This window comes from Convolutriloba macropyga, chromosome 6 (assembly GCF_964194025.1).
Source record: "Convolutriloba macropyga chromosome 6, txConMacr16.3, whole genome shotgun sequence".
In the NCBI taxonomy this organism is placed as follows: Eukaryota; Metazoa; Xenacoelomorpha; order Acoela; family Convolutidae; genus Convolutriloba; species Convolutriloba macropyga.
In genome coordinates this window covers 46751625-46777179 of record NC_134473.1, presented here as the reverse complement: position 1 = coordinate 46777179, position 25555 = coordinate 46751625, and the positions used below count along the sequence as shown (strand labels likewise).

The following is a 25555-nucleotide window of genomic DNA, read 5'->3' as shown; positions in this document are numbered from 1 at the left end:
TCATGCTAAAATGGCCGCCACCATTGACAAAGAAAGCCACCACCACTAACAGAATGAAATCAAACAAGTGAAGATATCGAATATAAGACGCCCTTAAAAATTAGATAGTAAGGCGAGTCTTTATTAAAATTTTTATTTAATTTTTAATAAATTATACAAAAAATTCAATTTAATAGAAGGATTTCATTATTATTTTACTTTCAAACGGGTGATTACTTGGGAGAGGATAACTAATTTCAAGTTAAAAATCATGTCAGAATATTCTAGAGAAAAGAATGTTCTAGAATAATTCTCCATGTGGGGACCTTTATTCTCCACGACAATTTTAGGCTATTCATCATGAGTTTCACTTCACTACAAAAACTAGCGAAAAAATTTAAACATTTTCCTCATTTGACAAGACTTTAATAACTGGAGCTTTATCAAGCACTTCTTTATCTGAAGAAAATCTAAACGAGTTGACTAATTTAACAACTCAAATGATTACATTTTGTAAGGAGAACAAATGCATACCCGACAACACCGCCGAACATGAAAGAAGTGAGACTTGAAAACGAACTAAAACAGAACTCTTCCAGTTATTCCTCTCCAAGTTCAAGAAGGACCTACTAAATTACGAGCATCAGGAAACAAGTTTGAAGTGAATGTGCCAGAATATTTATCTTTTCGTGATAAACTCAGGAATTCATTCAATGTTGGTGAATTTGAGTCTTATCTCACCACAGTCAATAACATGGAGGGAAAGCTGAATCGTTTATATCTACTGACAATTTCTGACAGAGGATACATATGGGGGAAAGTGAAACAAAATCATCAAGAAAACAATAAAGATATTCCCTGGAAACAACTACTGACCGATAAAGGACATTCCTATTCTACTGTCCAGAGTTATATCAACTTCTCTCAAGAATGTGAGAGCTATCCTAGTCTCAACAGACTACTACTCAGAATGGAAAAAGTTCCCAACAATGTTTTTGGCAGAAGTTCAGAAGGATAGCCGCTACAATCTAGGTGCATGACAGAACTACAATTTTCATAAATGATAAACAAGTGATTGGTTATTGAGAAATATATTTAATATTAATATTGATATTGATATCCCTACAAATGATACATTAATATTTATATCCTTAGTGTTAATACATTAATATATTCACCTGATTATTAAGAGTTCAGTGAGCTTAATAATTAAAATTGAAAGTGTTCAAGCATTCTGTAGTTGCACCCTCCCCCACAGTTGCCATTAATAAATGTCGAGCAGTACTGCCGTAGCGTGGTAAAAGCGAGTCAACCTTTTAACAAGACCTCTCAAGACTCGCCTCAAAAAAATGTACCCTGGTACATAGAATCACTCAGTTAAACATCATAGATCAATCGTCTCCAAGGGTAAAGTCAAAATTTTAAAGAATCTTGTTTTTATCCAATTCTAAGCAATTTTGAGTGATTCTCAGTTCATATATTTCTATTGAAAAAAACTTTGTGAGATGATCAACCTCATTTATTTCAATATAGTTTGGCATATTAGATATGAAATTAGGCTTCAGACTAGCTTTGAGAACTTTTGGATATTAGCGTATGAAATGCAAAAAATATACTAGCTATGTACATTTTTGTACACAAAATTGTGCGTGTAATATGTTTTTATAGTGGTGAATATAGTAGTGGATAAAACAAGGAAACCAACAAGCAGTAAAATTTGGCCCTATTCGACATGCGCGATTAGCGTTAGGAGAAAGGGTCAAACTTTACTGGTGGTTGGTTTCCTTGTTTTATCCACTACTCTTTCAGCAATCAAAATTATTGGTAAGTCCAATTGTAAGGAGCCAAAAAAAACAAAAACGAAAAACCAAGTGTAGACAAAAGTTTCAAACCAACAAACTTTTTACGAAATGAAAGGGCGTCAATTTTAAATCGATGATTAGCAACCAATTGAAAAGGAAATTTAGATTCACATATGCTCATTATTGACTAATGATATTATTAAAAAAATAGATGGAAGGGCAAGACAACGAAAATAACAAAAAGCTCAGAACCAAATTCACATTTGTATTTTTAAAAAATGCCTGTCATAAAAACTATTAGATATTATCTCCAGTGATTCAAAAGATTCGCTTGCGCCACTACTACATTCAAAGACAGCTTTCGTTACTCAGACTGTAATAAACCTACAGAAAAGAGCATCCAAAGCCAAAACAAAAAATTCCGTCTCTTTCCAATCTTTGAAATTGTCCAGCGAAACAACGTTATTCAAACTTTAATCACTCACTGAACTTCTAGTTTCTTTGCTTACTCACTTATCAAAACAGAAAAGCATAAGTCCTCTTCGAGTCTTAAAAAGAAAGCGCCTCAATAGAATTCAAATTCTTTGAATTGTAAAAACCAAGAGCACCGCAATATAGCTCCGCTCAGCTTACAGCTATAAAAAAAACTGACTAAAAATAAAAATGACAAAAGGACGTGGAAAATTGCGGTAAACTCTTAAAGATGACCTTCTAGCCTCGAAATAAGGCCTTGCCAGCAGCTGCACCACTCTAAGCAGTTGAAATACTAGCAAAGCAAGCTTGAGCCACTAATAAATCTCACTGACCGCTGGACGTTACCTGTTATCCCGTTTTGATAGATCATTAGTCATTGAGAAATGTGAGAAAACATCTGACAAAAAATACTCATCTCAACGCTAACATTAATGAATTCGTGGCGAAACGACAAATACAAAAAACAGACTTGAAAAAAACCGAAGGGGATGGGGAGAAATGGCTTGTAGGGAGAGGGAGAGATAAGTGACTTTAGTCATTGAAATTGATGTTTAACCAAGCAAAAACCCACACTGGTTTGCTCAAAAAAGACTATGAAAACAGAACAACATGAGGGTTGACTCGTAGGAGTGGTGGAGATGGCTTGTAGGCATGTCCCCACGATTTATGATAATGCAACAAATGTATAGCAATACATTAATTGGATTTACTATGTAATGGCAAAAGCACAGTAGCCGGGAATGTGCATAACTTTAACGTACTGGGCGGTAAAAACAGAAAAGATACACTTATTTCTGATAACTGCTCAGCTATCAATCTTTCCGATACTCAATTATTGGCTTTCAAAAACGATATTAAACTCAGTTACATTCGAAAGTTCAAGTTCAAAAATTGTCATTCTCAAGTGAACAATCTCTAATCACTTTAAAATACCAACAAGGAGGCTCGGTAAGGTGCGTTTGCACATAAAGTTCCGACCCCGCTCATCCACGAACAACAAAATCAAACAACAACAAACATTAATTGCATCCAAAACTATGTACATTTTTTTAAGAAAAACTTTTCTTTTTTAAGGTTACAATGTCAAGATAGCGTCAGATAAAACTGAAACTGAGGAAAATAACTTCTAATTTGCTAGAAAAAAACGCGACCAGTCCATAATAAAGTTCGGTTACAATTAGACAAAAAAGAAAAAAAACAGCGTGAAAATGGGCGAAAGCCTAAAAGTCAACTCAATTTATCCCAGCGTTTCATTGTCACCAATGCCTATATAGGAGGGCATTAGGACATGTCTTTATTCAATTTCTCATGCGGTTACAAAAAGAACAAATAGAGACAACAAACAAAAGTTCAAGTAAAAGTTGCGAGAAAATGCTGTCGAAGCCATTTTTGCAACTCAAAATATTATCAATTGAGCCTTCATCGAACGCTTATAATGTGATATAGGAATTCTCATTAATGAGAATAGGTGACACGTAGACAAAAAAAGAGAAAGAATTTCGAAAATTATTTTCAGTCATGAAAGCTAATAGCCACAAAATGCAATAACCAAATAAGTTCGTCCATTCTTCCTTAAGAAGCGGCGCTTGAGGCCTGTAATTATTCAGAATATGTCTTACGTTTACAAAAACAACGTCAAATATAGACAAAAATCAAAAGTAAATTTAATTTTTGCAAAAAAATCCAAGTCGAATCCAGAACAGTCATAACGATTTCTTTAAACAATTCTTACAATTGCGCCTTCTCTCGAAGCCAATAATGCCTTTTGTGATCTTTAATTAACGAGACTAGGTAACAAAAACACACAAGAAAAACAAAAAAGCGAAGTTAGAAAGTGTCCTTTTAAACAATTGTTTTCAAGGTCATGCAAGCTTTCAGCTATCTACACAAATCAGAACATAGGCTAATCTGAATCTTCTTAAAAAGCCAGTGAGACCTGTTATTCTCCAAGAAATTTTATACAACTCTAAGAAAAAGCTAAAAAGACAGTTAAAGGCAAATTAAAAAACAATTAAAATCGTCAATAAAGTGCTGTCGAAGCCGTTAAAACTGTAATCTGCACGCTTAAAGAATTTGATTTGTTCAATTGTGCCTTATCTTGAACTCAGTAATGTGTTATGTGAACTGTGAAAATGTCACAATATGAAGAAACGAGAAAGGCGTGAAAATGGGCGAAAGCCTAAAAGTGAGCTCGATTTATCCCAGCGTTTCATTGTCACCAATGCCTATATAGGAGGGCATTAGGACATGTCTTTATTCAATTTCTCTTGCGGTTACAAAAAGAAGAAATAGAAACAACGAAAGTTCAAGTTGCGAGAAAACGCTGTAGAAGCCAAAAAGCCATATTTTGCAGCTCAAGATATTATCAATTGAGCATTCATCGAATGCTTATAATGTGATATAGGAATTCTCATTAATGAGAATAGGTAACACGTAGACAAAAAAAGAAGAATTTCGAAAAAAAATTATTTTCAGTCATAAAAGCTAATAGCTACAAAATGAAATAACCAAATAGGTTCGTCTGTTCTTCCACAAGAAGCGGCGCTTCAGGCCTGTAATTATTAAGAATGTCTTACGTTTACAAAAACAACGTTAAATATAGACAAAAATCAAAAGTAAATTTAATTTTTGCAAAAAAATCCTAGTCGAATCCAGTACTGTCATAACAATTTCATTAGAAAATTCTTACAATTGCGCCTTTTCTCGAAGCCAATGATGTCTTTTGTGATCTTTAATTAAGGAGACTAGGTAACAAAAACACACAAGAAAAACAACAAAGCGAAGTTAGAAAGTGTTCTTTTTAAACAATTGTTTTCAAGGTCATGCAAGCTTTCAGCTATCTACCCAAATCAGAACAAAGGCTAATCTGATTCTTCTTAACAAGCCAATGAGACCTGTTATTCTCCAAGAAAATTTTATACAACTATAAGACAAAGCGAAAGCGACAGTTAAAGGCAAATAAAAAAACAATTAACTCGTCCATAAAGTGATGTGGAAGCCGTTAAAACCATAATCTGCACCTTTAAATATTTTGATTTGTTCAATTGTGCCTTATCTTGAACTCAGTAATGTGTTACGTGAACTGTCAAAATTGTCACAATATGAAGAAACGAGAAAGGCGTGAAAATGGGCGAAAGCCTAAAAGTCAACTGAATTTATCCCAGCGTTTCACTGTCACCAATGCCTATATAGGAGGGCATTAGGGCATATCTTTATTCACTTTCTCTTGCGGTTACAAAAAGAACAAATAGACAACAAACAAAAGTTCAAGTAAAAGTTGCGAGAAAATGCTGTCGAAGCCATTTTTGCAGCTCAAAATATTATCAATTGAGCCTTCATCGAACGCTTATTATGTGATATAGGAATTCTCATTAATGAGAATACGGGACACGTAGACAAAAGAGAAAGAATTTCGAAAAAAATTATTTTCAGTCATGAAAGCTAATAGCCACAAAATGCAAATGCAATAACCAAATAAGTTCGTCTATTCTTCCACAAGAAGCGGCGCTCGAGGCCTGTAATTATTCAGAATATGTCTTACGTTTACAAAAACAACGTCAAATATAGACAAAAATCAAAAGTAAATTTAATTTTTGCAAAAAAATCCAAGTCGAATCCAGTACTGTCATAACGATTTCATTAAAAAATTCTTACAATTGCGCCTTCTCTCGAAGCTAATAATGTCTTTTGTGATCTTTAATTAACGAGACTATGTAACAAAAACACACAAGAAAAACAACAAAGCGAAGTTAGAAAGTGTTCTTTTAAAACAATTGTTTTCAAAGTCATGCAAACTTTCAGCTATCTACCCAAATCAGAACATAGGCTAATCTGATTCTTCTTAAAAAGCCAGTGAGACCTGTTATTCTCCAAGAAATTTTATACAACTGTAAGACAAAGCGAAAACGACAGTTAAAGGCAAATAAAAAAAACAATTAAACTTGTCGATAAAGTGATGTCGAAGCCGTTAAAACCATAATCTGCACCTTTAAAGATTTTGATTTGTTCAATTGTGCCTTATTTTGAAGTCATTAATGTGTTATGTGAACTGTCGAAAATGTCACAATATGAGGAAACGAGATAGGCGTGAAAATGGGCGAATGCCTAAAAGTCAACTGAATTTATCCCAGCGTTTCATTGTCACTAATGCCTACATAGGAGGGCATTAGGACATGTTTTTATTCAATTTCTCTTGCGGTTACAAAAAGAACAAACAGACAACAAACAAAAGTTCAAGTAAAAGTTGCGAGAAAATGCTGTCGAAGCCATTTTTGCAGCTCAAAATATTATCAATTGAGCCTTCATCGAACGCTTACTATGTGATATAGGAATTCTCATTAATGAGAACAGGTGACACTTAGCCCGTAGACAAAAAAAGAGAAAGATTTTCGAAAAAAATTATTTTCAGTCATGAAAGCTAATAGCCACAAAATGCAAATGCAATAACCAAATAAGTTCGTCTATTCTTCCACAAGAAGCGGCGCTCGAGGCCTGTAATTATTCAGAATATGTCTTACGTTTACAAAAACAACGTCAAATATAGACAAAAATCAAAAGTAAATTTAATTTTTGCAAAACAATCCAAGTCGAATCCAGTACTGTCATAACGATTTCATTTAAAAATTCTTACAATTGCGCCTTCTCTCGACGCCAATGTCTTTTGTGATCTTTAATTAACGAGACTAGGTAACTAAAACACACAAAAAACACAAAAAAGCGAAGTTAGAAAGTGTTCTTTTTAAACAATTGTTTTCAAAGTCATGCAAGCTTTCAGCTATCTACCCAAATCAGAACATAGGCTAATCTGATTCTTCTTAAAAAACCAGAGAGACCTGTTATTCTCCAAGAAATTTTATAAAACTATAAGACAAAGCGAAAACGACAGTTAAAGGCAAATTAAAAACCAATTAAACTCGTCGATAAAGTGATGTCGAAGCCGTTAAAACCAAAATCTGCACCTTTAAAGATTTTGATTTGTTCAATTATGCCTTATCTTGAACTCAGTAATGTGTTATGTGAACTGTCGAAAATGTCACAATATGAAGAAACGAGAAAGGCGTGAAAATGGGCGAACGCCTAAAAGTCAACTGAATTTATTCCAGCGCTTCGCTGTCACCAATGCCTATATAGGAGGGCATTAGGACATATCTTTAATCACTTTCTCTTGCGGTTACAAAAAGAACAAATAGAGACAACAAAAAAAGTTCAAATAAAAGTTGCGAGAAAATGCTGTCGAAGCCAGAAAGCCATTTTTGCAGCTCAAAATATTATCAGTTGAGCCTTCATCGAACGCTTATTATGTGGTAGAGGAATTCTCATTAATGAGAATAGGTGACACGTAGGCAAAAAAGGAAAAAATTTCGAAAAAAATTATTTTCAGTCATGAAAGCTGATAGCTACAAAATGAAATCACCAAATAGGTTCGTCTATTCTTCCACAAGAAGCGGCGCTTGAGGCCTGTAATTATTCAGAATATGTCTTACGTTTACAAAAACAACGTCAAATATAGACAAAAATCAAAAGTAAATTTAATTTTTGCAAAAAAATCCAAGTCGGATCCAGTACTGTCATAACGATTTCATTAAAAAAATTCTTACAATTGCGCCTTCTCTCGAAGCCAATAATGTTTTTTGTGATCTTTAATTAACGAGACTAGGAAACAAAAACACACAAGAAAAACGAAAAAGCAAAGTTAGAAAGTGTTTTTTTTTAAACAATTGTTTTCAAAGTCATGCAAGCTTTCAGCTATCTACCCAAATCAGAACATAGGCTAATCTGATTCTTCTTAAAAAGCCAGTGAGACCTGTTATTCTCCAAGAAAATTTATACAACTATAAGACAAAGCGAAAACGACAGTTAAAGGCAAACTAAAAAACAATTAAACTCATCGATAAAGTGCTGTCGAAGCCGTTAAAACTGTAAATCTGCATCCTTAAAGATTTTGATTTGTTCAATTGTGCCTTATCTTGAACTCAGTAATGTGTTATGTGAACTATCGAAAATGTCACAATATGAAGAAACGAAAAAGGCGTGAAAATGGGCGAAAGCCTAAAAGTCAACTCAATTTATCCCAGCGTTTCATTGTCACCAATGCCTGTATAGGAGGGCATTAGGACATGTCTTTATTCAATTTCTTTTGCGAATACAATAAGAACAAATAGAGACAACAAAAGTTCAAGTTGCAAGAAAACACTGTAGAAGCCATAAAGTCATATTTTGCAGCTCAAAATATTATCAATTGAGCATTCATCGAATGCTTATAATGTGATATAGGAATTCTCATTAATGAGAATAGGTAACACGTACACAAAAAAGAAAGAATTTCCAAAAAAATTATTTTCGCTCATGAAAGCCAATAGATACAAAATGAAATAACCAAATAGGTTCGTCAATTCTTCTACAAGAAGCGGCGCTTGAGGCCTGTAACTATTCAGAATATGTCTTACGTTTACAAAAACAACGTCAAATATAGACAAATATCAAAAGTAAATTTAATTTTTGCAAAAAAATCCAAGTCGGATCCAGTACTGTCATAACGATTTCATTAAAAAAATTCTTACAATTGCGCCTTCTCTCGAAGCCAATAATGTTTTTTGTGATCTTTAATTAACGAGACTAGGAAACAAAAACACACAAGAAAAACGAAAAAGCAAAGTTAGAAAGTGTTTTTTTAAACAATTGTTTTCAAAGTCATGCAAGCTTTCAGCTATCTACCCAAATCAGAACATAGGCTAATCTGAATCTTCTTAAAAAGCCAGTGAGACCTGTTATTCTCCAAGAAATTTTATACAACTATAAGACAAAGCGAAAACGACAGTTAAAGGCAAACTAAAAAACAATTAAACTCATCGATAAAGTGCTGTCGAAGCCGTTAAAACTGTAAATCTGCATCCTTAAAGATTTTGATTTGTTCAATTGTGCCTTATCTTGAACTCAGTAATGTGTTATGTGAACTATCGAAAATGTCACAATATGAAGAAACGAAAAAGGCGTGAAAATGGGCGAAAGCCTAAAAGTCAACTCAATTTATCCCAGCGTTTCATTGTCACCAATGCCTATATAGGAGGGCATTAGGACATGTCTTTATTCAATTTCTTTTGCGAATACAATAAGAACAAATAGAGACAACAAAATTTCAAGTTGCAAGAAAACGCTGTAGAAGCCATAAAGCCATATTTTGCAGCTCAAAATATTATCAATTGAGCATTCATCGAATGCTTATAATGTGATATAGGAATTCTCATTAATGAGAATAGGTAACACGTACACAGAAAAGAAAGAATTTCCACAAAAATTATTTTCGCTCATGAAAGCCAATAGCTACAAAATGAAATAAGCAAATAGGTTCGTCAATTCTTCTACAAGAAGCGGCGCTTGAGGCCTGTAACTATTCAGAATATGTCTTACGTTTACAAAAATAAGGTCAAATATAGACAAAAATCAAAAGTAAATTTAATTTTTGCAAAAAAATCCAAGTCGAATCCAGAACTGTCATAACGATTTCTTTAAAAAATTCTTACAATTGCGCCTTCTCTCGAAGCCAAAAATGTCTTTTGTGATCATTAATTAACGAGACTAGGTAACAAAAACACAAGAAAAACAAAAAAGCGAAGTTAGAAAGTGTTCTTTTTAAACAATTGTTTTCAAAGTCATGCAAACTTTCATCTATCTAGCCAAATCAGAACATAGGCTAATCTGATTCTTCTTAAAAAGCCAGTGAGACCTGTTATTCTCCAAGAATTTTATACAACTAAAAGACAAAGCGAAAACGACAGTTAAGGCAAATAAAAAACAATTAAACTCGTCAATAAAGTGATGTCGAAGCCCTTAAAACCAAAATCTGCACCTTTAAAGATTTTGATTTGTTCAATTGTGCCTTATCTTGAACTCAGTAATGTGTTATGTGAACTGTCGAAAATGGCACAATATGAAGAAACGAGAAAGGCGTGAAAATGGGCGAACGCCTAAAAGTCAACTGAATTTATCCCAGCGTTTCACTGTCACCAATGCCTATATAGGAGGGCATTAGGACATATCTTTATTCAATTTCTCTTGGGGTTACAAAACAAACAAACAGACAACAAACAAAAGTTCAAGTAAAAGTTGCGAGAAAATGCTGTCGAAGCCATAAAGACATTTTTGCAGCTCAAAATATTATCAATTGAGCCTTCATCGAACGCTTATTATGTGATATAGGAATTCTCATTAATGAGAATAGGTAACACGTAGACAAAAAAAGAGAAAGGGCGAAGTTAAAAAAACTTAAATTTTTCGAAAAAAAATTATTTTCGAAGTCATGAAAGCTAATAGCTACAAAATGAAATAACCAAATAGGTTCATCTATTCATCCACAAGAAGCGGCGCTTAAGGCCTGTAATTATTCAGAATGTCTTACGTTTACCAAAACAAAGTCAAATATAGACAAAAATCAAAAGTAAATTTAAATTTTGCAAAAAAAATCCAAGTCGAATCCAGTACTGTCATAACGATTTCTTTAAAAAATTCTTACAATTGCGCCTTCTCTCGAAGCCAATAATGTTTTTTGTGATCTTTAATTAAAGAGACTAGGTAACAAAAACACACAAGAAAAACAACAAAGCGAAGTTAGAAAGTGTTCTTTTTAAACAATTGTTTTCAAAGTCATGCAAGCTTTCAGCTATCTACCCAAATCAGAACATAGGCTAATCTGATTCTTCTTAAAAAGCCAGTGAGACCTGTTATTCTCCAAGAAATTTTTTACAACTATAAGACAGAGCGAAAACGACAGTTAAAGGCAAATAAAAAAACCAATTAAACTCGTCGATAAAGTGATGTCGAAGCCGTTAAAACCAAAATCTGCACCTTTAAAGATTTTGATTTGTTCAATTGTGCCTTATCTTGAACTCAGTAATGTGTTATGTGAACTGTCGAAAATGTCACAATATGAAGAAACGAGAAAGGCGTGAAAATGGGCGAACGCCTAAAAGTCAACTGAATTTATCCCAGCGCTTCACTGTCACCAATGCCTATATAGGAGGGCATTAGGATAAATCTTTATTCAATTTCTCTTGCGGTTACAAAAAGAACAAACAGACAACAAACAAAAGTTCAAGTAAAAGTTGCGAGAAAATGCTGTCGAAGCCATAAAGCCATTTTTGCAGCTCAAAATATTATCAATTCAGCCTTCATCGAACGCTTATTATGTGATATAGGAATTCTCATTAATGAGAATAGGTAACACGTAGACAAAAAAAGAGAAAGGGCGAAGTTAAATAAAACTTAAATTTTTCGAAAAAAAATTATTTTCGAAGTCATGAAAGCTAATAGCTACAAAATGAAATAACCAAATAGGTTCATCTATTCATCCACAAGAAGCGGCGCTTGAGGCCTGTAATTATTCAGAATATGTCTTACGTTTACCAAAACAAAGTCAAATATAGACAAAAAACAAAAAAAATTTAAATTTTGCAAAAAAAAATCCAAGTCGAATCCAGTACTGTCATAACGATTTCATTAAAAAATTCTTACAATTGCGCCTTCTCTCGAAGCGAATAATATTTTTTGTGATCTTTAATTAAAGAGACTAGGTAACAAAAACACACAAGAAAAACAACAAAGCGAAGTTAGAAAGTGTTCTTTTTAAACAATTGTTTTCAAAGTCATGCAAGCTTTCAGCTATCTACCCAAATCAGAACATAGGCTAATCTGATTCTTCTTAAAAAGCCAGTGAGACCTGTTATTCTCCAAGAAATTTTATACAACTATAAGACAAAGCGAAAACGACAGTTAAAGGCAAACAAAAAAAAACAATTGAACTCGTCGATAAAGTGATGTCGAAGCCGTTAAAACCATAATCTCCACCTTTAAAGATTTTGATTTGTTCAATTGTGCCTTATCTTGAACTCAGTAATGTGTTATGTGAACTGTCGAAAATGTCATATGAAGAAACGAGAAAGGCGTGAAAATGGGCGAAAGCCTAAAAGTCAACTGAATTTATCCCAGCTTTTCACTGCCGCCAATGCCTATATAGGAAGGCATTAGAACATGTCTTTATTCAATTTCTCTTGCGGTTAAAAAAAGAACAAATAGACAACAAACAAGTTCAAGTAAAAGTTGCGAGAAAAAGCTGTCGAAGCCATAAAGCCATTTTTGCAGCTCAAAATATTATCAATTGGGCCTTCATCGAACGCTTATTATGTGATATAGGAATTCTCATTAATGAGAATAGGTAACACGTAGACAAAAAAAGAGAAAGGGCGAAGTTAAGAAACTTTTAAATTTTTCGAAAAAAAAATTATTTTCGAAGTCATGAAAGCTAATAGCTACAAAATGAAATAACCAAATAGGTTCGTCTATTCATCCACAAGAAGCGGCGCTTGAGGCCTTTAATTATTCAGAATATGTCTTACGTTTGTAAATACAACATCAAATATAGACAAAAATCAAAAGAAAATTTAATTTTTGCAAAAAATCCGTGTCGAATCCAGTACTGTTATAACGATTTCTTAAAAAAGACTTTTACAATTGCGCCTTCTCTCGAAGCCAATAATGTTTTTTGTGATCTTTAATTAACGAGACTAGGTAACAAAAACACACAAGAAAAACAAAAAAGCGAAGTTAGAAAGTGTTTTTTTAAACAATTGTTTTCAAAGTCATGCAAGCTTTCAGCTATCTACCCAAATCAGAACATAGGCTAATCTGATTCTTCTTAAAAAGCCAGTGAGACCTGTTATTCTCCAAGAAATTTTATACAACTATAAGACAAAGCGAAAACGACAGTTAAAGGCAAACAAAAAAAAAACAATTGAACTCGTCGATAAAGTGATGTCGAAGCCGTTAAAACCATAATCTCCACCTTTAAAGATTTTGATTTGTTCAATTGTGCCTTATCTTGAACTCAGTAATGTGTTATGTGAACTGTCGAAAATGTCATATGAAGAAACGAGAAAGGCGTGAAAATGGGCGAAAGCCTAAAAGTAAAAAAAAAATGTGAAATCTGGAGGTATCAAGGCCAGAAAAACATAACCCGTAAAACCGAAATAAAAATTAAATTTTACTTCACCAGAAAGAAGGAACATTCTTTCTTTGCTGACACTAAGCTACAATTTGACCAAATTAAAAGAAAAATTAGCGGCAATGTTCAAAAAGCCCCTTTTTATTTAAAAACAAATAATTTTACAAGTCAAAACGACTACAAGCTTTCGAGCTGAAAAACTAGATAAATCAATTGGGAACTGCTTAGAAAGCCAATTGGACCTATCACCAATGAGCTTTTGATTTCAATTGTGCTGTTCTTTAACTAACATAAAAAAGATCGATTTTTTTTTAAAAAAAGACCGACTGATAACAATCCGAATTAATTTTGGATTGTAACAGTCCAAGATTGGACCAAAACTAGCATTGCTATTGGTGTTCATCCGGAAAAAAAACACTTAATTGTTTCGAATGTTATAGATATAGATAATTTGTTTGTAAAAACGAAAAAAATGCTCCGTTTTTGATAATCATCCCTATCAGTTAGCAAAAAACGGTCAAACGTTAATTCCAGCGCACTCTCAATAGACGTGGAAGTAGGACGAGCCCCCTTGGGGTTTACAGAGACTGTGTTAGTGGTTTTTGGTTGTAAACTTCCGGCAAATTTAATCAAAGTGGACCAAAAATCGTATTTCGTGCAAATTTTGATAAAACTAGCTGAACTTTTTTGATGAAAAAGGCTGAAATATTTACCCAAAATTTTAGCCAAAAAATAAAACAAAATAGTCAACAATATTTTTTTGTCTTCGAAATCAGATCAGCAACAGTATTATTAAGAGTTTTAACACATTTTAACAGAATTGACTAATTTTTCGATAAAACTTCCGGAAAATTTGAATAAAAAGAAGGCAAATCAATCTCAATTTTCAAAAATTTAAACCTCGACAAATCCATATTCTACGCTGGATGGGATTTTTAATGATACCACTCACAACTCTCTACGATTACCCGGGTCGAATGTCCTCCCTAAAATCCTCCCATTTTGATGTAAGAATGGGGGGTAATTTGTCTATGGGGGGTGAATTGATGTAAGAGTGTGGGGGTAATTTGTTCAGAGGGGGTAAAATGATGTAAGAGTTGGGCTGCAATGGGAGGACTTTTAAGGAATTACCCCCCCTGACTGAACTTGCCATGTAAGAGTGGGCTGCAATAGGCTGCAATGGGAGGACTTTTAAGGAATTACACCACATGACTGAAATTGCCATGTAAGAGTGGGCTGCAATGGGCTGCAACGGGAGGACTTTTCAGGAATTACCCCCCCTGACTGAAATTGCCATGTAAGAGTGGGCTGCAATGGGCTGCAATGGGAGGACTTATAAGGAATTACCCCCATGACTGAAATTGCCATGTAAGAGTGGGCTGCAATGGGCTGCAATGAGAGGAGTTTTCAGGAATTACCCCCATGACTGAAATTGTCATGTAAGAGTGGGCTGCAATGGGCTTCGATGGGAGGACTTTTCAGGAATTACCCTCCATGACTGAAATTGTCACGTAAGAGTGGGCTGCAATGGGCTGCAATGGGAGGACTTTTAAGGAATTACCCCCCTGACTGAAATTGCTATGTAAGAGTGGGCTGCAATGGGCTAAAATGGGAGGACTTTTAAGGAATTACCCCCGTGACTGAAATTGTCATGTAAGAGTGGGCTGCAATGGGCTGCAGTGCGAGGACCTTTAGGGAATTACACCCCCCCTGAATGAAGTTGCCATGAAAGAAAGGGCTGCAATGGGCTGCAATGGGAGGACTTTTAAGGAATTAGCCCCCCCTAACTGAAATTGCCATGTACGAGTGAGGGGGTAATTTGTTCAGAGGGGGTAAAATGATGTAAGAGTTGGGCTGCCAAGGGGGGGGGGAAACTGTGTAAGAGTGAGGGGGTATTATGTCCAGAGGGGGTAAAATGAGGTAAGAGTTGGGCTCCCAAGGGGGGTAAAATGGTGTAAGAGTGAGGGGGTAATTTATTCAGAGGGGGTAAATTGATGTGAGAGTTGGGCTGCCAAGGGGGGTAAAATGGTGTAAGAGTGAGGGGGTAATTTGTTCAGAGGGGGTAAAATGACGTAAGAGTTGAGCTGCCAAGGGGGGTAAAATGGTGTAAGAGTGAGGGGGTAATTTGTTCAGAGGGGGTGAAGTGATGTAAGAATTGGGCTGCCAAGGGTGGTAAAATTGTGTGAGAGTGAGGGGTAATTTGTCCAGAGGGGGTAAAATGAGGTAAGAGTTGGGCTGCCAAGGGGGGTAAAATGGTGTAAGAGTGAGGTGGTAATTTGTTCAGAGGGTTAATTTGTTCAGAGGGGGTAAAATGAGGTAAGAGTTGGGCTGCCAAGGGGGGCAAAATGGAGTAAGAGTGAGGGGGTACTTTGTTCAGAGGGGGTAAATTGATGTAAGAGTTGGGCTGCCAAGGGGGGTAAAACGGTGTAAGAGTGAGGGGATAATTTGTTCAGAGGGGGTAAAATGATGCATGAGTTGGGCTGCCAAGGGGGGTAAAACGATGTAAGAGTGAGGGGGTAATTTGTTGTGATGGGGCAATTCTAACAATTATTATTTATATATATAGACCGTCAAGAGTTGGACAAGCATCGATGGTCTGGAGGATAAGGCGACGCAGCTGAGGGTACAGAGGTTCTGGGTTCAAGGCTGGCAGTCTTCAGGTATGGGGGCTAAAAGATTAAGGGGGTTAAATGATGTAAGAGTTGGGCTGCCAGGGGGGGGGGGGGGGTAAAACTGTGTAAGAGTGAGGGGGTAATTTGTCCAGAGGGGGTAAAATGAGGTAAGAGTTGGACTGTCAAGGGGGGCAAAATGGTGTAAGAGTGAGGGGGTAATTTGTACAGAATGGGTAAAATGATGCAAGAGTTGTGCTGCCAAGGGGGGGGGGGGGAAACGATGTAAGAGTGAGGGGGTAATTTGTTGTGATGGGGCAATTCTAACAATTATTATTTATATATATAGACTGTCAAGAGCTGGACAAGCATCGATGGTCTGGAGGATAAGGCGACGCAGCTGAGGGTACAGAGGTTGTGGGTTCAAGGCTGGCAGTCTTCAGGTATGGGGGCTAAAAGATTAAGGGGGTTAAATGATGTAAGAGTTGGGCTGCCAGTGGGGGTAAAATGATGTAAGAGTTGGGCTGCCAAGGGGGGTAAAACGATGTAAGAGTGAGGGGGTAATTTGTTGTGATGGGGCAATTCTAACAATTATTATTTATATATATAGACCGTCAAGAGTTGGACAAGCATCGATGGTCTGGAGGATAAGGCGACGCAGCTGAGGGTACAGAGGTTGTGGGTTCAAGGCTGGCAGTCTTCAGGTATGGGGGCTAAAAGATTAAGGGGGTTAAATGATGTAAGAGTTGGGCTGCCAGGGGGGGGGTAAAACTGTGTAAGAGTGAGGGGGTAATTTGTCCAGAGGGGGTAAAATGAGGTAAGAGTTGGACTGTCAAGGGGGGCAAAATGGTGTAAGAGTGAGGGGGTAATTTGTACAGAATGGGTAAAATGATGCAAGAGTTGTGCTGCCAAGGGGGGGAAAACGATGTAAGAGTGAGGGGGTAATTTGTTGTGATGGGGCAATTCTAACAATTATTATTTATATATATAGACCGTCAAGAGCTGGACAAGCATCGATGGTCTGGAGGATAAGGCGACGCAGCTGAGGGTACAGAGGTTGTGGGTTCAAGGCTGGCAGTCTTCAGGTATGGGGGCTAAAAGATTAAGGGGGTTAAATGATGTAAGAGTTGGGCTGCCAGTGGGGGTAAAATGATGTAAGAGTTGGGCTGCCAAGGGGGGTAAAATGACGTAAGAGTGGGGCTGCAATGGGAGGATTTTTTAGGAAAATGCAGCTCAAAACTCTTACGTCTTTTTGGGCTGCATTGGGCTTCCAAGGGGGTAAAATGGTGTAAGAGTTAGGGCGTAAAAGACAAATTAACCCCCCACTCTTACATCTTTTTTGGTCTGCCAAGGGGGTAAAATGGTGTAAGAGTGAGGGGGTAAAAAACAAAATACCCCCCAACTCTTGCATCGTTTTACCCCCCTTGGCAGACCAAAAAAGATGTAAGAGTGGGGGGTTAATTTGTCTTTTACCCCCTCACTCTTACACCATTTTACCCCCCTTGGAAGCCCAATGCAGCCCAAAAAGTCGTAAGAGTTTTGAGCTGCATTTTCCTAAAAATTCCTCCCATTGCAGCCCGACTCTTACATCATTTTGGGCGGAAAAATTCAACCCGGGTAATATACGGATCGGCCTGAAAATTGTCTGAACAAAAAAATGGAGTTTATAGTTCCTTCCCCTTCAAAAGCTTTCTTGATTTCATGATTTTGATATAATGCGTAGTTTTATTTGTAGTTTGATCTTCGTAATTTACCCAGTTGACTTGCATGGAGGCTTTAGTCAAAACAGAAGGGGTGACGTTTCAAATTTAGAGCTAACAAATTATTGGGATGAAATTCTATTCTCTGCTAATGAGTACAATGCTAATAAGGTCACGACCTCCAGTTTTGCTGAAAGACTGTGTTCGATTTTAAAAAGTATCCATTTAATGTTCAGCTTCATTGTGATCTATTTTCTTTTTCAAAAACTGATCGAGTAGTGCTAAAAAAATGTTAATTCATTAAATTCGACTGCGTAGAGTTTGGATAGAAAAATGTAAGAAAAACTATTTCGAAGGTCGGAGAACTACTGGGTACAGAACACTTCATACTGTGGATCACGATTATCGACTCAAATAGATGTAGCTGGCAATTCCGTTCTTGTCGCTCTAAAATCCTTGTTTTCTAAAGAAAAAAACTACAGGAAAGTTTTGTTTCAGACATTTGTTATAAAAAAGACGTTTGCGGGAAATTCAAAGCAAAAAAAGTTTGCGGTGACTCCAAAGCTCACACTGTGTTGTCTACCAACTACCCATCGTTGGCCCTACAAACCACATTTGACCGTAACAGCTTAAAAAATGAGATCCTTGTGAAACATTTTAAAACCCCGTCGTATCACCAACAACGGCTTTGATAAAGTTCTCCTGGCAATTCTTAAAAAACACATAATAGACAAAAATTTCCATTGATTTTTAACGGAAGATACTATTACTTTTTTGTAGTAGCAATGTAGGCATCTTGGATGGCCATCGATGACGGTGCCCCTTTTGTGATGTGACAGGATTTCCTTTTGCGCATTGCAGAATTCGAAGGCTCAGATGATGCGTTAAGTACATGAATGGAGCTCATCGTAACTCAGTTTAAGGTAACCAAGGGTGATCAATTAATCGCAAAAAATCGTTGCAGATAAGAAGCTAACAAAGTTTCCGCTTTAAAAAACATTGACCAAGCAAACGCTAAAATTCCGCTGGTCACTAATCTAGTCTTATTGAAGAAGGAACTACCTTCTGATAAAACACTCACCAGCAAATGGCGGGTGTCAATTTTAGCGGGTCTCGATCACAAGGAGCTTCAAATAATGTTGCTAAGAGCTCATAATGGAAAACTACAATTCAAATTTTGACAAAAGCGGAACCAATTCAAGCGCACTTTGAGTTGACTTTCAAATATTAAACTACCGCTAATTGATTTCGACATTAAATATATACAGAACCATTATATTACGTAAAACATGAGTGATCAAGAAAAGAGGCCAATCGAAAGTCAAATCCGTTCAGACGAAAATCGATATGAGCAAAATTAGGTGCTAGGAAAATTGGCCGACAGGGCGTTTAGCCGACAAGGAAAAAATGAGAAATTTAGCCGACAGTTTTATCATAATTGAAAATGTAACTAATGAAAATGTGGTGTACGTTGTTTGCGTAGAACCGGGTTGTATAGCCAAATTGTTAACAAATCAGGATATTACAAGTATTATTCGGGTTTCTGAGGAACATAATCACCTCCCCCTACCATCGAAATAAAAACAATTAAATTTAAACAAGAACTTTTTAGTGATACTCGACAAAACCCAACAAGACCTTTGAAGGAAATTTATGAAAATAACCTTGATAATGTTTCCGATTTTGTCCCCCCTCGTTACGAAAACCTTAGGGGCACTCTAAATAGAAAACTTTAATTTTACCACCAATACTCAAAAGTTTAGACGAGGTTTTCATTGGAAATTCTTGGACAAACACTTTGGATGACCGCAAATTTTTACTTCACCAGGAGATTGGTACTGTTATATTCGCCACTGATGCTGGTCTCAATTTTTTTCAACAATCAACAGTTTTGTTGGGGGACGGTACTTTTAAAACAGCACCCCCTCCGTTCTTACAAATTTATGTTATTTACGGAACCCACGAAAATTACAAAATACCAGTTACTTGGGCATTTCTTGGCTCGAAGACAGAAATTTATAAAAAATTTTCGGAAACTTTAAAAAACAAATGTTCCGAAAAATTTCAAAAAATTTTGGTACCAGAGTTTATAATTACAGATTACGAAACGGGTCATTTCGGCCATTTCCCAAGTTTTTTCATATTCAACTCGTTTAGGTTTCTGGTTTCATTACACTCAGTGCAATTACCGAAAAATACAAGAGATGGGTTTGACAACTCTATATAAGTCGGACGCAAATTTTCAAAATATTGCTCGAAAATTATACAGTCTTCCCTTTTTACCAGAAACAGATGTTATATCCGCGTTCATTGATTATCAAAATGGGGGCTTAATTTCCTTTAATTCGTATTGGCAAAGTATGTCTGAAATATGTTATCAGATAAAATAGTCAAATTAAACTGATTTTCTATGTATAATTTTGTATGTGTTCAATTTAATTTGCGGCTATGCTAATCCGCTGCCATTTTAATACACGGAGCTATTTTTTCAATTAAATTTGTATTATATCGCATCTTGCCTCTGATTGGTCAATTCATTTTCTATATTTTGGTACGTCTTCCAAATTCACTAGCGCCCAATTTCTCAGAAAAATTACCTATTTCTCAGAAAAAGCATTTGAGCGCACAGCCCGATTTTTTCAGAAAGACAAGTCAGTAAAAAACAATTATATTTAACTGCTGACGGGGCGTTTTAAACACAGCTAGCTGTAATAGCTGACATGAAGATTGGTTAGGGGACAAAAAACCCATGCAAAAATAACAATGTTCCATTATACCTTATTTATTCACGTCAAGCTTTTTGTTCAATAATCCAATTAATTCGTTTTACAAGCTTGTTATCTCATAATTAATCCGCTAATTTGATCCCAAGTTCGGTTGCAATAGCTTCACATCAAGTCCCACGCGCCGCTGAGGCGTGGCTATAGCCCACAAATCATGGCCAATTGCATTAGTTAAATATTACGCTAAAAAACGTTCTTGAAGGTTCGTTCAACATTAGGATAAAATATTGGGTATACTTTGGGTATTTTGTCACATTGGATATGCTGGCATTGGGTAATTTGTCCCAAAACCATGCAGATTAAACTTCACTCAACATTTTTTAAAAATACAACAACTCAATACTAACTTTTAAACATAATTGGCGGATTGCCAGAAAATAGCCGCAATAGCTTTGTCTCAAAAAGATTTACAAGCTTGTTATCTCATAATAAATCCGCTAATTTGATCCCAAGTTCGGTTGCAATAGCTTCACATCAAGTCCCACGCGCCGCTGAGGCGTGGCTATAGCCCACAAATCATGGCCAATTGCACTAGTTAAATAATACGCTAAAAAAACGTTCTTGAAGGTTCAACATTAGGATAAAATATTGGGTATACTTTGGGTATTTTGTCACATTGGATATACTGGCATTGGGTAATTTGTCCCGAAACCATGCAGATTAAACTTCACTCGACATTTTTTAAAAATACAACACAACTCAATACTAACTTTTAAACAAAATTGGCGGATTGCCAGAAAATAGCCGCAATAGCTTTGTCTCAAGAAGATAGTAAAAGAAACAGAATAAAAAAGAAACGTCTTTTTATTAAATGTCGAGATGTTATATTTTGATAAAGAATCTGCTTAACTTATTGCTGCTTCTATTAACTGCACTCAAATACCCTTCAATCAGAGTGACACGCACTCACTTAAGCTTACCTTTTAAAGTAAAGTAAAGAAAGTCAAATTTCAGATTGAGTTCAATAATTGGTAGGAAAATCATACAAACCAAATGATTCAATAAATCTCAAGGAAATTAAAGCTCCGCAAAAAAACTTTACAACACTATGATAGGTAAAGCGCTGCAAAAAGTTTTCATTTAACGTTGTTCGGGATTATAACGCCACGCACGCATACTGATCAACGAAAACTTAACGAGTTTAACCCAATTAAATATTGACGTCAATAAAAAATGAAAATAGTAAAAAAAAAAGCTTTAACAATTTCAAATTGTCGCATGAAACTGCAGATGTAAGTACAATTAATCAATTATCTGAGAAAATTTTCTACAACTAAGAAACAACTTTTATCTACTACCACTCTTAACGTGGCTGAACAAAAATTTTAGTAATTTCTCAGATATATGACCTATTTCTCAGATATATGACCTATTTCTCAGAAAAAGTTAACAGATTGCAAGCACTTCTCAGAAAAAGTTAACAGATTGCAAGCACTTCTCAGAAAAACGCTATGAACGCAAAAATGCTATGTATTTAAATCTGCAATTGCAGTTTTAAATAGAACTAGGCATGTTAGTGGCCGATCATTTAGCCGACATACAAATTAGCCTACTAGCTTTTCTGCCAACAATTAAGCAACTTTAACCACTTGAAAACTACATTTCATGGGAATTGCCCCCACTTTAAGCTCGTAAAGTAGCATCCCCTAATTCTTAAACATGCAGTAAATGGCCAAAAACAACTAGCTTATTTGACCATGTGCCAAAGACTTGGGATGAATCCATAATTATTACGCCTGAACGCAATTAAGTTTTCAAATATCAAAATACATCAATAATTGATCCACAGAATTTTTCTGTTGGCGTTAAAATAAGCAGGAACGTTTGCAAGTTTTCTGTACTTCAAATAGTATGCATGGGGGTATAGAACGTTTTATAAGGCAGAGAGAGAGAGAAAAAACCGTTTCACGCAATTTAGTATAGGGTAGAGTAATCTATCGTATTTTTCAAATTATCAATAAAATGAAATATTACACACACCTGCACACACACACACACACACACACACACACGCGCGCACACACACACACAAACACACACACACACACACACACACACAAACACACTAACACACACACTAACACACACACACACACACACACACACACACACACACACACACATATATATATATATATATATATATATATATATATATATATATATATATATATATCAATATGAAATATTACACAAACATCAACACAAACATCGTTACATTGTCTTACGAGTTAAGTTTAATCTCTATATACCACCAATCATTACGCTATCAAAAAAAATATTGGCATAGCAATCTTTTGAACCTGTTAAGTTAAAAGGCAACTTACGAGTTAAACAACGAACACAAGAATAACGCCAGTTACAGAAAAATCTGAGAAACAACAAATCAATATCTAGTTGATATTGCACTGCAAATAAATGCTATTAACGATTAAAATTCAGCTAGTTTCTCTAACACGAACTAGCGGAGGACGCCGGTAGAATTATCAAAAGGCAACCTACTTGTTCAACGACGAACACAAGAATAACATCAGTTACAGATAAATATCTGAGAAATAACAAATATCATTTTCTAGTTGATATTGCACTGCAAATAAATGATATTAACAATTAAAATTCAGCTATTTTCTCTATCAACAACCAGATCTAGCGGACGCCTGTTAAGCCAAACGCGCGCAGAGCAGAGTGCCATAAACTGAGCAGAATATTTCCCGAGCTCAGATTGGTTGACATGAGATCAGCTCTTTAAGCTCTGGAAGTTTTGTCGTGAGAAGTACTTACAAAATAGCGTAACGAAGGTCATTTGACTTTCGGTGGTCGCAACCTCCAGGGGGAGGTTGCGGCCAGGGCGAGTGGAGCGCAGCCCGACCGCACACCATAGACAATAGAGCAACCACAACTAATCAATTCGCCACTTCTTATTACTACCGAATTGATTACTACCGAAGCAATGTTAACCCAATAATTCAATACGGTATTTTGGTATATGGCTGTTGCAGTTATTCGTCGCTTTTACCTATCTACAATCTGCAGAAAAAAATTTTAAAATTCATTTACTTCAGGAAATTGTCAGGTAGTTCCAGGGCCATTTTTATCTCTAATAAATTGCTAACAGTATTCGAGTTTCATTTATATGAGCTGCTGAAATTTGTCTTGAAATCATTGAAAAAGATGCCTAGCGAAACTTATCTAAATGAACTCTTTGAATATGAGCATAGTACCAGAAACAGAAGGTCTGCCAAAAATTACCTAAAAATTCTCTCCTTTGAAAAGCAGTTTGAGCGATCCTCTATTTCATATCGTTGTGCAAGGTTATTTAACATACTGAGAAAGAATGAAGTTCTAGCACAAAAAATTGAAGACGAAAATTGGCAAAAAATATCGCAATTTTATAATAAATTCAAAGGAAGTGTAACGGCTGCTCTCCTTGTGTTTCACAAAGAAAGTTTTACACCGCCCAGTTCGTTCTGAGTGGTTACAAAATCTGTCCGGATACTTCGTTTATGCAGTTCGCTTTTGTAACTGTATGTCCGCTCTGCTGTACTTACCGTTGCATTAACTATTTTAATTCGTAACTATTCGCTGATCTTAGTTTTTTCAACTATCAATTTGAACTGGATTGCTACAGGTCACACAATACGGGATCTCTTTATGTATACCAGTTCAATCCGATAGAAAAAACAAATCGAAGACAAAGATATATGTCTAAGATCTGTTTGTGCAAAAATATTTAAATTTAAACTTAAGTTCGCTTTTGCTTTTTGTACTCACAAGTTGAGAATACCAGAAGTTGGGGTTGTAACAGTTGAATTTCAGCTCCAATAATTCGTTGATGCAAGACACAGTAACAGGATTTACTGCTCAAGAATAATATTTTGAATACAAGACACAGTAACAATTTACTGCTCAGGAATATTTCTAGTTCAAGACACAGTAACACGTTATTTACTGCTCAAGACAATTTGTTTTGCAATATTTTGCTGAGTTATACTTTAAGCCGTTTTCTGCGGCTGCTACGTTGCGTTCTGTGTGTTGCTTTTTGTTATTTCCCCCTTTTTCTCCTTTCTTCTCACGTGACAAACTGTAACTAGAACTAGAACTATAACTATAACTATTAAATGACTAAGACAACAGAAAGTGTTTTGTTTCTATTTTCCCCAACTACGCAAGCTTGTTATTCCTTAAGCTCAGCTTCAACATCGCCGGCCCTGTTTTCCTTCGTGAAAACATCATCGTCAGTTGGAAGTACTGGAGCGAGCTTCACTACGGGCCTCTTGTAGTATTCATCTTTTGTTCGGATTTTCGCTGATCGAATCACTCCGTCGGAACCTTCAAATGTTTCGGTTATTCAACCCAGATTGTAATATCCACGTTTGCCACTGTCTTCCACTAACCACACAAGATCACCCTGCTGAAGACTTCTTTCCGTTGTGGTCTGCCATTTCTTTCGACTATTCAACGTTGGCAAGTATTCTTTACGGAATCTGTCCCAGATGAGGTCTGCGTAAGCTTGTGTTTGTCGGAAGAGCTTTCTATGATCAACAAATTGCTCTGCACCTGATAGATACGGTAAACAAAGGTTCTTGTTGCCAAGTAGGAAATGGTTCGGAGTAATAGCTTCTAAATCGGTAGCATCAGAACTGACTTGTGTCAGCGGTCTAGCATTCAGCGTCTGTTCAACAAGACACATCTTGGTTGACAGAACGTCCTCCGTGACTGATCGATTGCCCAGCACTGCGTACATTGCCTTCCTGCAACTCCTAACCAGTCTTTCCCACACTCCTCCAAAGTGTGGTGATGCAGGTGGGTTGAACTTCCATCTGATACCTTGTTGAATCAGATGTTCTTCAATTCGCACCTTGTTCCATGCTGCTATATACTCTGCCAGTTCCTTTTTAGCTCCAACGAAGTTTGTCCCGTTATCGCTAATCATTTTGACCGGTTTGCCTCTTCGTGCAATGAATCGCATAATTGCGTTCAGACAACAATCAGTGTCTAGTTTTGGTGCAATCTCTATGTGTACCGCTTGTACAGTAAGGCATGTGAATAGACAGCACCAACGCTTTTCGTTTCTTCGACCAATCTTTACTGTGAATGGTCCGAAATAGTCTACGCCCACATTCGAGAACACTGTCGATGCCACTAATCGTTCTTCAGGTAGATTTGCCATTACTGGTGCCTTTGTTTGGGCTTTTCCCTTTCGACATCTAATGCA

The 25555-nt window shown here is 36.0% G+C and overlaps 2 protein-coding genes across 2 annotated transcripts in view; one reads left to right on the top strand and one right to left on the bottom strand.

Annotated features, from left to right (window-relative positions):
- The window catches only part of LOC142341710 (endoribonuclease Dicer-S-like), an 88900-nt gene extending 69658 nt beyond the window's left edge, over nt 1–19242 (bottom strand). The window contains 1 exon segment of the mRNA XM_075392869.1: nt 18328–19242. Within this exon segment, the coding sequence (XP_075248984.1) occupies nt 18328–18464 (137 nt within the window). The 5' untranslated portion in view covers nt 18465–19242.
- Nucleotides 1–25555, top strand: part of LOC142341003 (MOB-like protein phocein) — a 307874-nt gene that overhangs the window by 154159 nt on the left and 128160 nt on the right. The gene's annotated exons all lie outside the window — the stretch shown is intronic.